At 44.4% G+C, this 14087-nt stretch overlaps 1 protein-coding gene across 1 annotated transcript in view; it reads left to right on the top strand.

Annotated features, from left to right (window-relative positions):
* Positions 1-692: 692 nt before the first annotated feature.
* hectd4 (HECT domain E3 ubiquitin protein ligase 4) overlaps positions 693-14087 on the top strand; it is a gene marked incomplete at its 5' end in the record, with an annotated part of 35477 nt that continues 22082 nt past the window's right edge. The window contains 25 exons of the mRNA XM_080498863.1: positions 693-839; positions 4144-4697; positions 6718-6807; positions 6901-7028; positions 7453-7561; positions 7847-7985; positions 8336-8506; positions 8604-8796; positions 8921-9082; positions 9390-9503; positions 9606-9746; positions 9856-10091; positions 10191-10333; positions 10431-10501; positions 10607-10712; positions 10827-10947; positions 11060-11188; positions 11511-11635; positions 11998-12151; positions 12265-12368; positions 12523-12721; positions 12842-12961; positions 13051-13155; positions 13286-13449; positions 13587-13832. Coding sequence (XP_080354989.1) covers positions 693-839; positions 4144-4697; positions 6718-6807; positions 6901-7028; positions 7453-7561; positions 7847-7985; positions 8336-8506; positions 8604-8796; positions 8921-9082; positions 9390-9503; positions 9606-9746; positions 9856-10091; positions 10191-10333; positions 10431-10501; positions 10607-10712; positions 10827-10947; positions 11060-11188; positions 11511-11635; positions 11998-12151; positions 12265-12368; positions 12523-12721; positions 12842-12961; positions 13051-13155; positions 13286-13449; positions 13587-13832 — 3971 coding nt within the window. The remainder of the gene's footprint in view (positions 840-4143; positions 4698-6717; positions 6808-6900; positions 7029-7452; positions 7562-7846; positions 7986-8335; positions 8507-8603; positions 8797-8920; positions 9083-9389; positions 9504-9605; positions 9747-9855; positions 10092-10190; positions 10334-10430; positions 10502-10606; positions 10713-10826; positions 10948-11059; positions 11189-11510; positions 11636-11997; positions 12152-12264; positions 12369-12522; positions 12722-12841; positions 12962-13050; positions 13156-13285; positions 13450-13586; positions 13833-14087) is intronic.

Here is a 14087-nt window from a genome sequence, read left to right as displayed (position 1 = left end):
ATGAATGGTCATTTCATATCTTCTGAGTGTGGGCCCTTTTACATGTGGCCCCCGGTCCGCCCGGTTGCCCCCACACGCCCCTGGCGGCGGTGTCGCTCACAAACATGCACTCATGAATTTTTGACATGGCCCGCAGTGCATGCTGGGAGCAGCTCGTTGGCCTTGGAAACATGGCGTCGCTCTGACAGCTTGGTGACTCTCATTATCTTCACCAGGCACCGACACAGCGGCTGGGCCGCCAGCGGAGCTGTCTGCAGCCGGGTCCCAACCGTGAAATGAGATTACTACGGATCCAGTCCGCGTCCTCGAGAGACTGTCGTTCACCCGGCGCGACGCAATAGCGGCTTTAGTCGGGGTGTCACGCCCACCCTGCTCGGTTCTGGCGATACGGCGAGTTAGCCCCGCGACGGCTAACCGAGCCAGACGGCTAGCAGCCGCTGTTAGCACCACGGGAGCCCCCATGTAATGTGAGGAAGGACCTGCCGCTGCTGCCCGCCCGCTCACCGCTTCCGCGTCGCCCCGCGAGACAAATCGGACCGTCAGCCGACACCACCGACAGCTCGCGCCGCTGCAACAACGGTGGTTTCTGTTGTTGTAGACCGCTAGCAAAGCTCAGCTAGGGCGTTTCTGTCATTCTGTCACTAAATTTTTAATGTTCGCCCCCTTTGGCATCCCTGTCGGAGGAGAGAGCGATGGGCTCCGGGGCTGTGGATTCGTCCCAGTGGCTTTCGGTGAAGGAGGAGACCATTTTCCTCCACGACGGGCTCATTCGGGTCACGGATCTGGCCGAACTGCCCAGTGAAATCGGAGTATCGGAGCAGGGAGACACCGAGCAAGAGGTGGGTGAAAAGCCGCGTCTCGCTCACACCGAGCCGGGGACAGATACACGTGTATCGTGGGGGGTGGTGGTGGGGTGTTGTGTGTTTATTTGAAGACAATATGCTTTCACTTTAACCAGAAACACGCCTTCAAACATTAACGGCAGCGTTCGCAAGTTTGCTGCCCTGCTTGTTAATGATTCACTGTCAAGGATCATCCTTTATTGACCCGCTTCATAACGGAGCCTTCAAAACAAGAGCAGCCATAGTCCAGCAGCCACAGCCTCACCAGGAGTGTGGTCAGAACTGAGTCATCCTAAGGTCTGGCAGGATGAGCACACTGATTCCATAAAGTAAATCAATGACTGAATCAGGAACTTTATCAAGCCTCTTATTCCGAGATCGTATGAGGGGGTGTTCCAATAGTAATAAAGCTTAGCAACAGGATTAGAACTATACATTTCTTTCCCAGGCAACTTCAGGTTATTTCCTGTGTAATTTCAAATTGTGCTGCGTATACAAGTTGCACATGTACATGGTGTAACTACAATGAACACATGCATATCAGCATTTCTCTTGCGTCTTTTGTTGCATGTGGACATTTCACACTCCCTTTGCCCATGTAAACAAACGCGTTTTGTGTTAAATTGTAACCTGTTTGTTCAGATATCATTTTCCTATTCCTGCCAAGCGACATATGGCACTCCTACAGGAACGTTGGCCTTCTTAGCATGTTAAACTACAGAATCCTAAAATTTACTAAAGACTTTCAGTTTTTAGTTTGTGACTGTGGAAGTGTAGGGCCAGCTGTAGTGCTGGAGCCTGGGCCAGGGTTAATTTTGAGACATCAATTAATCCAATAAATAGGTTTTTAGATTGTGAGAAGAAGCCAGATACTTGATGGAAAATCACAAATCCATATATAATACTTCACTTTGCATCATTGCGTGTTTATTTAAGTGATCTGAATCAATTGGAGATTAAGTTGTTTCTTAAAGTAACAAGTAGCTGAACACCGACAATTTTTGATATATTGACTGTATAAAGTTTTTTTTTTATCGAAACTTGTGTTTAGTAAATCAGTTGGGAATTACATTTGTGCTGTCTGTCATTATAAAACAAGTGAATAACCTATGAAATAAATAATGCATTAAAATAACAAGTGTAAATGTATGTTTCAGGCGCCATCTCTTTGGATTATTATTTTGTTTCTATTTTTCAGTAGAGTTGACTGCCATTAACCTCACAGAAGAGCACAACAACAAAAAGGATATTTAACTTGTCAAAAAAAAGTCATATCGATGAAGCAATCTGTGACATAGTGACAAAAATTAGTTTCCCAAAAATATTGTGATCGTTTTTAAAGTTTTACAATACTGTTTAATTAATTAGACATGAATGTTATGCTACTATTTCTTGTTTATTAATTTCAGCATCTTCAACTCAAGAAGTGGTTTTGGCGGCTTGTACTCTGACAACCTCTGTTCTATTCAGTATTCGATGTCAACAAGTGAATTGTGTGTTCTGATCTTTGTTTAGAAGATCCGTACCTCAACATGTTTGTACAAAGAGCAGTGTTGAAACCTTTATTTGCTGTGACATGATCTAAAACTATCAATAACAGAAGTGGTCATGGTCCCTGTCCATTTTTACGTTGCACATGATAACTAGATGTTATGGCCTGTACTGGTTCACGTGAATCATGAAGTACTCCACTTCTGTCAATCTCCACAGAGTCTGTGGGATCGTAGAAGTTATTTTTAATCTGAGTATTTTAACAGTGCCAAGTTGAGGATATTTGGGTCCGCTGTGAGGCTTTTATTTTGAAGCCAGACCTACACAACCGGATGTGTGTGTTCCACTAAATGAGGCAGACTTGGCCTTGGTGCTGATGAAACTTCCAGTTAATAATGTGCATGTATGAACCCCTTTGATATTTCTGTCCCACCCCGATATAAGAGAGAACATCACATACAGTTTGATGTCTGTTGATTGATATTAGACAGGGACAGAGGACAATGACTGGACGGCGAGGGTTTGATTTCTGACTGTCTTCACTTCAGTCATCGCATCCTGACTTGAGCTGCATTGATCACAAACCGTATTCTCGACAGTCCCAATGCTTCGTATTCCCTGTGGATTGACAACTGATCCATCGCCCAGCCCTTCAAAGCCTTTAAAATGAGCTTGGTGTTTGTTTTAATATCGGCAGGACAGCTGCTTCTAGGTTACGTGTTAAGAGTCATCCCACATATCATATTCTCTCAATGTTTTTCATAAGATGAGAGCTGCAGAGTCTTTTACCGTTCACTCGTCAGCATTTCAATGGACACATGCGGTTAAGTGCTCTATTGTTTAGTGCAGCAGGGATGGATTGGTGGCTGTTTTGTGCTTTTTCATCAGTTTAATGCTTGTAGGTAATATTCCTTTATAGTTATTGTCACAGTGACGCCCAGCGTCCTGCAATATAAGGCACACACATTTGTTTTTAAAACAGTACGAATAGACAGTTTCCTAAATTAAAGTTGAGCGATCAATAGTCACGCTTGCTCCCGTCAGGATCATTTTGTAAAGTAAGTTGCGGTTCTTTCCAAAACACAGCTTTAAAAAAAAAAAAAAAAAAGAAGCAGCCTTGCATCATTTGGATTTCTTTCTGATTCTTTGTTGGTTTCCGGGTCCGCCACATTTCTGACCGTGCGTGCCTGGCTCTAAAACCGACTGGGTCATACAGAGCTCTTTCTGTAGGTGTTGCGATGCTGCCTATTTATATCCACTTGCGGCAGTGTTCTGCAGAGCAAAGAGAAGGTGGAGAAGGCCCAGCATCCAAGCTAAGGAGGGTTTCTGTAACATAAGTAGCATTTCTGAAATTGAATCAATACAAATTGTGCCCGCTAAATGGTGTAATGGATTTTTCTTTCCTCGTCCATGATTCGTGGACCAGAGTGTAATCAATACCTGAAATGCTGCCTAAGTGCACATGAGGCACATTGTTTCACTTGTGATAGGATGTATCAAATGTGCTCTGCTATCTCTGATTATTATTTCATAGTCCAAAGAACTGTGGAGGCAAGATTTTATTGTCGCACTTTGCTTTGCTGTGTTGCTGATTTTTGATAAGTATTATAAGAAGCAACTATTGGAGTTCTGTCTTTAGGTATTTGCTGCCTGTGTGCACTGTGAACCCATAATGCATTTTTTTTTTACTTTGCACTTGGCTAATTTAGAGCAAGACATTTGTATTTTCTTTCATCCGAGGGCAATGTCATAAATGTGCTCGTTGTTAACGTGAAACGTTTTCTCTCTCTTTCTTCTATCTGTCCTTCAGATTCTGACGTTTGAGACAAAAAACCCGGTGGAACTTGCTGAGCGTCTGCGAGCCGTGTGCGGCAATCAGAGCAATGCGTACGCCCGCCTGCTGGAGTACCGGCTCAACGCCCTGCGCGGGCTGTGGGGAGCGCAGCGGCAACTGGCCCTGGAGGAGCAGCAGGAGCGCGAAGGGACCGGGGGAGCCGACGAGGAGACCCTGGCCCTGCTCAAAAGGCAAGGCCTGCTCCAGCAGCCCGAGCAGGCGCCCTTCACGTCCCGCGTCGGCCTGCTGCTGGTCTTCCCCCTGTTGCAGTCGCAAACTCGCAGTGACCCGGCGCTGTGCGGCGTCACGGCCGAGGTCCTGCTCGCCTGCCTCCGGGACTGCCAGCCGCTCAGCCTCAGCAAGGAGCCCGCTGACTGCCTCAACGGGCTGGAGGGGTTGCTTTGCTCCTGGCTGGAGGACGGCGCCCAGGAGTCCGGCCAGCCGCAAGGACAGGCCCAGGCACAGACCCTCCACACACACCGACAGAGGGAAAATGCCGCCGCTGCACTTGTGGCTCTCGCCTGTGCCAGGTGAGGACACGTGTTCTCTGCTCGTTGTACGTTGTGCTGCCATTCTGAAAAATCCTCAGTTGAAATAATTAGTTCCACAGACTGTTTACAAGGACTTATCCGAGTAGCACTTTACAGAAAACTCATCACAGTTGGTTTATTAATGAGAACTCGCTGAGACGTAAAGGAAATGGCTTCATAAAGAAACCGAAAGAATAAAAGGGTTGGAAGCTACATTTATAAGTGTGTTGGTTACTGTTGGAATCCACCTTGAAAATAAAGTTACCCTGTGGTTAGTTCCTATTTCAGTTTTCTTTGAGAATACGACGTGACGAAAACACGTCTAATTTGTTGTCTAAAACCAGTAAAGACGCACTCACACCAATATCAAATTAATCTGTTATATGGCAATAGTCTCAAACTAATGGGTAGAAACAGTCTTCATTATTCTTTGCGATCTGATTGTAGGATCTGACTGTACTTGTCACAACCAGAGCTTCCTGTCGTTTTAACAGCTTTTATGTGAGTCCAAACGTTGAGTGATCTTTTCAAAGTAATTCTGTCTTCAAATGCGTTTGGTCTGATCTCAGATGTGTGTCTGTCCCGAGCACCAATCATGGCCCGAGGTCAGATTTTCTAAGGCCCACGCCGTCTGTCCTCAATTCTTCTTCTCTTTGACCAATTATGTCAAGTAATGTCCTGTGTGGACCAGTCAGAAGCTGTACTACATGCCTTAATTTGTCATGAAGCTTAAGTAGGTTATATATATAATTATTATTATATTATTATATAATAATAACTATCATATTGGGTATGAAAACAGAACACTATGACAAAACAGGAAGTTGTAAAGGTGGCAAACTTACCAAAGTCTACGAAAGAACGGAAATTATTTGTCTAGTAAAAGCGTTTGTTACAATTTGGATATCGTCAGATATCAATAAGCTATATGTCCTTTGGCGATTTCACACGATCAAATTAGAAAGATGTGGACACCGCCGTAGGCCGCTGCCATTTGTGAGCTCCATGGGTCAGGTAGGACGCACATTATTTGTATATAGAGTGCAGAATGTTTCAAGAACTTCTTTCAGCTTCGCTTTTGCAAAAACAAATAAATAAATCTTCAGAGGATAAGATAAAGGTGTTGTTTTGTTTTTCACCATAGCGAATCCCTTTTTTGTATTTGAGCTTGAACTCTGGCTTCTGTTGGTGACAACAGATCTTGACTTGTCAAAACCAGAACCCTCCACTCTTTGTTCAGCCTCGTGTCGAGGCTGAGGGCTCTTTGTTGTGGGGAACCATCCAGCCCCAGAGCCTTTTCACCCACTGTGGGAGCTAATTAAAGGGCTATCAGCTTTACTCCCCCCCCCCCCCCCCCTCACCTCTGTTTGGTTAGCTTAGTCAATTGACAATGTGAGGGAGATTAGGTGAGCAAATGGACCGCTTTGTCATGCGCTTTATTATCAGCCGTTGATAGGATGTTTACACGGTAAGATGTCACTGAAACCAGGCTGACACATTTCTGTTTTCTGTCACCCGGGTATCCATCCGTCCGTCGATGGCAGCAAATCCCCCAGACTGAGACAGTCTTTTTGCTCTGGAAAGTGTTTGTTCCACCTGATATCACTGCCTTTTGTGCCCCGTTGAAACCTTTCTGAAGCTGTGACAACACCGCAGCTGCTGCACCTCAGGGAACAGCCGGAGCAGCTCTTCAGTAATTCTTAGTTTGCGTAGGTATTCCATCAGAATACAGAATCGGGGATGAGGCAAATCGGTAAACCCGGCGCAAAGATAAGTAGGCTGCTGGTTACACCCTGCAGAGAGTTGGGGTGCAAATTATTTCTGTGTTGCATTCTAATGAAAAAGATTCTTTCAATTCTCAGTCAGTTTTTTTTTTTTACATTTTAATTACTGGAATAATGCATCAGATACCCTCTCAGTATTCAAGCCAAAATTATTATTCTTCCTTCTCTTCCAGAAAAGTTCACGGATGAGCTTTCACAATGTCAAGTCTCGGCTAATCTGAGTAATTGTCTTGCAGGGGATCTCTGAAAACGTTCATCCACACGGTTCACCTGCTGCAGAAACAAACTGATTTGGGCCAGCTTCCGGTGTCTGACGTCCTCTACAGGTGCAGGAGAAACGCTTTGATTTTGACCTGAAATGCAGGCAGCAATTTATTGTTTTGAATTATTCAACCGAATGTAAATGTGTCTCTCTTTAGACTTTTGCTCTTGGAAGGTGGCCCCGGCTCTCCATCCTGCCTCCTCGGAGGCAAACACAGTGTGTCCTGGGGTTTTGAGGACATGCTACCCACACCTGATAACTCTGCTGGAGGAGCAGAGACTAAAGGTACCAAACAAACAAAAAAATATATGGACATTTATTTTAGAGAGAAACATGAATAAATAATGGTCAACATTGAATACAACCACTTAATTACCAGGCTGTGAAAGCGATTGTGCTTGGCGTACTTGTAATTTGTGTTTAACTCTTATTTGCACCATGCGTGAATACAAATGATTTTCAATTCACGCATGGTGCATACATGCATTCATCCTTATGCAGCTGATCAGCTGACCTCATCGAGAAACAGAAAAAAACAATCAGCACAAACTGAATGCATCTGTTTTACATCTTATTTTATCAGTAGCATTTTAGCTGTCCTGCTGTCCTTTTTTTTGATCTCTGCCCCAACATGTCATTCATTTGTCATTGGTGTTTCTGTCACTGACCTCTTGAATGTTTTTTTTTTTGGGGGGTGCTTCACTTGCAGACACTGACCTGGGGCGCTGTCTAGCCACAGATGGGCTATATCTGTACACCACCAACTCCTCTGGGAGAGGACTCAGCAAGCTGGGCTCTGGTTTACATGGGACACTGAGGTAACGTGACACCACTGGAAGTCTGTATCTCTTCATCTGCACCATTCAGAGAATGGCAGGAACAAAGAGTGAAGGAGCCCTGAAAGACTGAACATAAGAAAGGGGAACAATGCAGGCATATTTCTTTCTATTTATTTATGAACTTCAAATTTGTTTGGTTTGCAAAAGTGGCCAAGGAGGCAACACCTTCCTCGAACTTCAAGTTAGTGTGAGAGAAAAACATACTTAAACAAAGACGTTTCAATCAAATGTATGCTTTGGCTGTTTGTGTGTTTGTGTATGTAGAGGTTTTGTGTATTGTCGAAATGAAGAACTGGAGCCTGGCTGGGTGGTATTTAGCAGCGGTCGCCTCCTTCACCGTCCCTCCTCTTTTGATGCCAAGCCTCATCAGCTGTGCCAGGTCATAGACCCCTTCACCCTCCAGGTGACGTCTACTTTTGTTTCCCTACTTTGAATTTGAGTGTGGATCGTTCTAGTTTGCCATTCATTTCTAGCCACAGCTCTTTTTCTCAGCTTGTTTGGTTGGGACATTACTGTGCAAGGTTTGCATTACTTCTCTGTTTGGGTTTTTCTCTTGGTTTGCCAGTTTTCTCCTGCAGCCGAGGGTGCAGTAAATCCAAAAAGCAAATACATGGAGTTAAATCTACATGGTTGAAAATGACAATAAACATTAATGTAGGAATTTGCATGTTGACAGAAGCATTTTTCCCACTCAGATCTGTTGAAATGACTATTGTAGGGATAACCATCGAATGATTATTGTCTTTTCCTCAGGTGTGCCAGATTGTGCCCATGCCAGCCCATCATTTCCCCGTGGGCAGCAGCATGACCACGCTGCACCTCTGCTCAGATGGAACCTATTTGTATTGGGTCTGGTCCCCAGCCAGTCTCAACGAGAAAACACAAAAAGGTCACTCTGTTTTCATGGATGTCTTTCAACTGTCGGTGAGTTCTGTATGCTAATTCATAGTGTCGACTCCACTCGTCCTGCCCATGTCCCGCTTTGAGGTCTGACATTTTCATTTCCTTCATATTTTTGCAGACACAGACGGGTTTGTGCGTCGCAGACATCTTCCAGGAGAGGGTTATACTCACTCGCAAAGAAGGCGAGTCTTCCAAGTGCTTGAATGAACTTCTCTTGAGTCGAATGTCTCGCTTCCGGGCCTCCCATTCTGCCACATTGGCTGCTCTTACAGGCTCTGCAATCACCAACACGGTCAAAGAGGAACAGACTGGTGAGGACTGAACAACTTTTAATCACAAATAAGATCCTAAATTCCTTGAGTGTGGTTTTTTTTTTTTTTTTTTTGGAGAAGTGGAAGCTATGATAATGATGATAACCTCTAGTTTATTTTGTAGCTGTCAACACTAGCTGTGGTCTCCCTCTCAAAACCCTGAGAAAGACCCCGATGTATGTATGTGGAACCTATCTCGTAATGCTGGTCTCACCTCCCGGTGTATCTGGGAGTTCTGCCACACGCTCCCTATTTGGAGGTACCAGCAGCCTGTCCTCGCTAAAAAGTAAGAGCACACACAAACACTGACGCATGCTCACTGTTGTTGATTTAATCTGCCTTATCCACCACCAGAGATACTGTTGACTCTTTTTTTTTTTTGTAATGATCTACCAATTACTACTAATCACAGCCACTTCACATTCTGTCTAAATGAATATTGCATTTCCAAATGGTAACAAACCTTTTAAAGCTTTATTGCCAGTAACAGTTTAGTTACAAGAGGTGTTTTACAAGAAATAGGCTCTTGTTGCTTTCTACCTAAGGGCCAGACATGATGTAACTTAAAGTGACTGTTTCATATTTGTGTTCAGTTTTGGCCTCCAGCTTGGTCTTTAACCTGGCTGATGGACAGTTCAGCAGCCGGGCGGACCTCATTGATGCTCCTGGCAGTTCTCTTGGCAGGGGCGCCCAGGTGGCAGGCCTGGGTAAGCGCAACCTCGTTCACATTTTATTGGTATACTTTTGAGCTCTTGAGTGGGTGCCACACATGACTGACATTTATTTCTGTGGTTTTTTTGATTTCAAAGGCGCATGTTACGATGCACTGAACAACTTGATATGGACTTGCTCCAGCGACTACATCGATCAGTGGTGCAACCCCGGCAACCAGGCTTTTCATCACGTTTGCCATCGGCTCGGTGTCAGCCATGTCATTAAAGAACCCAAAGGTAGGCACAAACCCACACTGAAATCAAAGGGGGGAGTCTTTTCATTTCATTTTCATCCAGTGAGTTAAAAAAAAAGAATGATAATGTGCAAAAATTTGTTCTCTCGCAGAGGAGACGGTGGCCACTGGAGAGGTGATCAACCAGCTACTTCATCATGTAGGTGCTATGTGTATCCACCAGCTCAACCTGCTGGCCGCCAGCAGCAACAGTTTGCCTCTCGGGGCCCTGCTGGGCAAACAGCATCCCATCGAGGCTCGTCACTTCAGCAGCATCTGTGACATAATGGAGAAGGCCATGGTCAATGGAGATACCTGCATCATCCGCTGCATCCTGGTGGTGTTTCAGGTCCGTTCCAGAAGCACCCAGAGGACGTTTTCATCCGACGACTTAGCCATTTTATGATTAATTTTGTATTTTATTCATTGGTTTTTTTTTTCTTTCCAGGTTGTTTTTAGGTTTTTCAATCCTCAGTCAGAACAGAATAGGGAGAGTGTGCGTCGTTCAGGTTTGCTTCTGTGGCAGCTGCTGATGGCTCCAGTGGATCAGATTGGTTCAGAGATTCAGAGAGAAGTCTGCTTGGCCATTAGGTAAATCAAAAAACTTTGTTGAAAGCACTGTCTAATCAATGCATAGTGTAATTACAATAATATACATTTGAGTCTTCATGTCTCCTCTGCTTTGTAGCTCAGGCTTGAATACTTTATACCAAGGAGAGGCCGAACTCGGTAAACTGCTGAAACTGGTTCTAACTGAAGGTTAGTGATGGAAGTATATGTATGTATATAATTTAATAGCAGTTATGTACTTCTGTTATCTTGTTATGTAGCAGTTGTGTATAGCAGGTGTTGTGTAATACTCAGGTGAGAGAAACAGTGGCCTATCTCAACTTCGAGACGTCATCCTCACCAACCTGGCAGACCAGCTGCAGAAGAACAGATTTGGGAGTGAGGAAGATGATCACTACAGGTGACTGGCAACCCTGTCTGACAATATCCACATTTTAGTGAAACAAAAATGAACAAATAGTTTTTGTTGACATCAATTTAAAATGATTGATTTTTTCTTTTTTTTCTTTAACAGGCTGAGTGATGAACTGCTACATTGCATCCTGAAGACTGTGGTCCGGGAATCCTGCTTACTCATCACCAAATGTCAGACTGTTGCCCGAGATGACTTTCAGAAGCTGCTCTCCACTGTGCCAGTATGAAAATCAGCTCAGCGACACTGGGATACTGCCCTTAATGAACAAGATCGGACACTTTGATTTGTTCCCAACAACCAAATGTGTTTGTTGTTTTTTTTCCCTCCTGCAGGTGGTCTCACCCAGTCTCCGCTACCTCATGGCTGTTCAAAACCATCTCCTGAGCAACACCATACTTATTCGTCCAGATGATGGTGATGACAGTGATAGCTCCCTACAAGGGGAAACAATGAAGGTACAGGTAAACACCCCCTTTAAATACCCCTACCTCTGCATGTCGATTCTGGTTGTGATATCCGAAATGTAGACATCAACCAAATGAATGCAGCATCTAAACATGAAAGATTATCAAGGCAACTACCTTGTTCAGTTTATGTCGCTAATCCCGTTCAGTGGCAACATGTTAAAAAATGTATTTCATTAATTTGTGTTGATGTACATAGTTTCACACTGTTGCCATAGGAATAATGCATGTCCACTTTCCACAATACGTGAATATGATCCTTTACAATTTTGGTGCTTGTGTTACGTAAGTGTGGGCCTATTCTGTGTGTGGCTCTCAGGAACTACAAACCAGCATCCTTTCCCTCGCAACGAAAATCCTGGTGGGATGCGATGAAGTGCTGGAGACCCTGCAGCAGGTCACGACAGCTCTGATCAACAGCGACATCGCTGACAGAGAAACCAGGTGAGCCTTTCATTTAACCTTTTTTAAACCGTGTCTGCGCTCCACAGCAGTTGACCTTTATGTAATGTATATAGTTTTAACTCTTTATGTAATGAATGCTAATGCATTATGTAATATTACATAAGCAATCCTTTGAGGCTAATCTGTGGTGTCAACTGCAGTATCAAGAAACCACAGACATGAGTTTTCTTCCATTTGTTATTAAAATAATATTTAGTTTAACCTTAGTAAGTGAGGCCACATGCTCCATAACGTAAATAAAACCAAGTGTAATTGTATTGATGGAAGTATGGTTTTTTTCTATTGTCTTGTCATCCCGCTGGTGACGATCACCTGAACTTTTAATGTTTTCCCTTTTTCAGATTGAAAGGTTTGGAACAGGTTACCAAGGCCACGATGCTCGGCCACCTCCTGCCAGTGTTGCTCACATCTCTAATGCATCCCAACCTGCAAACACTCACCCTGGCAGATGCACTCATGCCTCAGCTGGTACAGCTGGTTCTCTACACCAGCCAGGTTTGACACAAGAAATAATATACATGACGCCACATACATTTTATATCCAGCGTTTGTCTTTTAAAAAGCCAAACCAGTATCAGCATTAAGCTGATTTTACTTTTTATTTTCAGACTGCCCTCTTGTTAAAGACACAGTCGCCACTCTTCACAGAAGAATCTCTTCCTATGAGTGGTGCCTTGGGGCAAGGACCGAAGACGTGCACTGCTGATGACAAGTATGTTTTCCAGAAATCTACCAAAAAGAAAGCTACAAATATTTTCCCCCTGAAATACTACTTTCATTACAATCGGGGGGGGGGGGGGGATACGTTAATGGAAGGTGCAGTGTTTCTATTACAACTGATGGTTCGCATGTGTCCCTGATGTTAGAATTCTGGATGAACGTGAGGAACCAGGTTTCCTGACCGGTCTGAAGATCCCTGCCCCGTGGGCTGCTGGGAAAACAGTGGAGACGGTGCACCCCGTGAGGGACAATTACAAGTTCAAAGAGACGGTGCACATCCCAGGAGCCCGCTGCCTGTACCTTCGCTTTGATACTCGCTGCTCCTCACAGTACGACTATGACAAGGTAAAAGACAACTGTGCGCCCAGTGGCTCTCATTCTTTGTCGGTTTTAAATGAATTTCAAGCATAGAAATGTCATGCGTTTGGTAGTTTTCTTCAACAAGTGTATTCCCTGATATTTTAGTTGGTTATCTACGCCGGTCCCAACACCAACAGTCGTAAAGTAACTGAATACGGAGGCAACACTCTCGGGTATGGAAGTCGCAGTGTTTTAGGCACAGGGTGGCCTAAAGACCTGGTCAAGGTAAAGAGAGCTGTTTTGCACATAAAGATGATTACATATTTCAGAGGCCCCTTTTAAAGTGCTACATTCTTTTGCACGTTTTGTTTTAGGTTGAAGGAGACACAGTGACATTTTCTTTTGAGATGCGAAGTGGACGTGAACACAACACTCCAGATAAAGCCATGTGGGGCTTTTCGTGCACCGTCAGAGCCCAGGTAAAAATGAGCGTAAGCTCTGGAATCTATTAGGCGTCTATATTTAGCATTGTCTGATCATGCTGACACCGTGGAGCAGAGCACGGAGATCAACAACTAATTGAAGATGCTGTTTGTTTCTTGCTTCCAGGAGTCGTCTGAGGACGTCTCTGGAGGCCTCCCCTTCCTGGCAGACCTTGCCCTGGGTCTGTCGGTGTTGGCCTGCTCAATGCTCCGCATTCTGTATAACGGGCCGGAGGTGACAAGGGAGGAAGAAGCATGCCATGATTTGCTGTGCTCAAAGCTTTTGCAAAGGTGAAACGGCTGAAAGCAAACGCCGCATTGTGTCTCCCAGTCATCTTTTAATACATGCAGCATAATGTGTGAATCACAACATAGTATTTGATGCTCCCTCAAACAGCCTTTTTTTTTTGTTTGTTTGTTTGTTTTAGGTGCCAGTGGCAGGTGGAAGCAAATGGTGCCATTTCCCCTGCCCTCACCCCAAGCCCTTCACCTCTTCCCCTCACGATCGAGGAAGATCGGGAGTTCACCTACCCCTCTGATGTGCTCATCCCGCCACAAGGTCTAATGTCAGGGTCTTACTTTGACTTGCCCCGTATCCGCCTTCCTCCAGGAATCATGGGGCGGCTCCGAGAAGTGTCTGGAAGGGCCCGGCCACAGTTCCGTCCAAGCATCAAGTAAGTAGAACTTTTTGTCAGGTCAAAAGGAGGAATGCGTCTGCCATCTTCACACTTTGAATTCCGAGTTATTATTATTCGGGCATATCCTACTATAAAAGTGAACCAGGACATATTGGTTTTGCCATAAAGCTTTGTTTCTATACATATGTATATACATATATTTATTTACCTTTCTGTAATGGCATCTATTCATAGCAGCCATGATTGGTTAGTGAAACCGATTAAGGAGGGTAATATTACTTGAAAACCGCC

This window comes from Blennius ocellaris (genome assembly GCF_963422515.1).
Source record: "Blennius ocellaris genome assembly, chromosome: 7".
In the NCBI taxonomy this organism is placed as follows: Eukaryota; Metazoa; Chordata; class Actinopteri; order Blenniiformes; family Blenniidae; genus Blennius; species Blennius ocellaris.
Note: the sequence above shows the minus strand (reverse complement) of the source record. Positions and strands in the feature narration are given on the sequence as shown.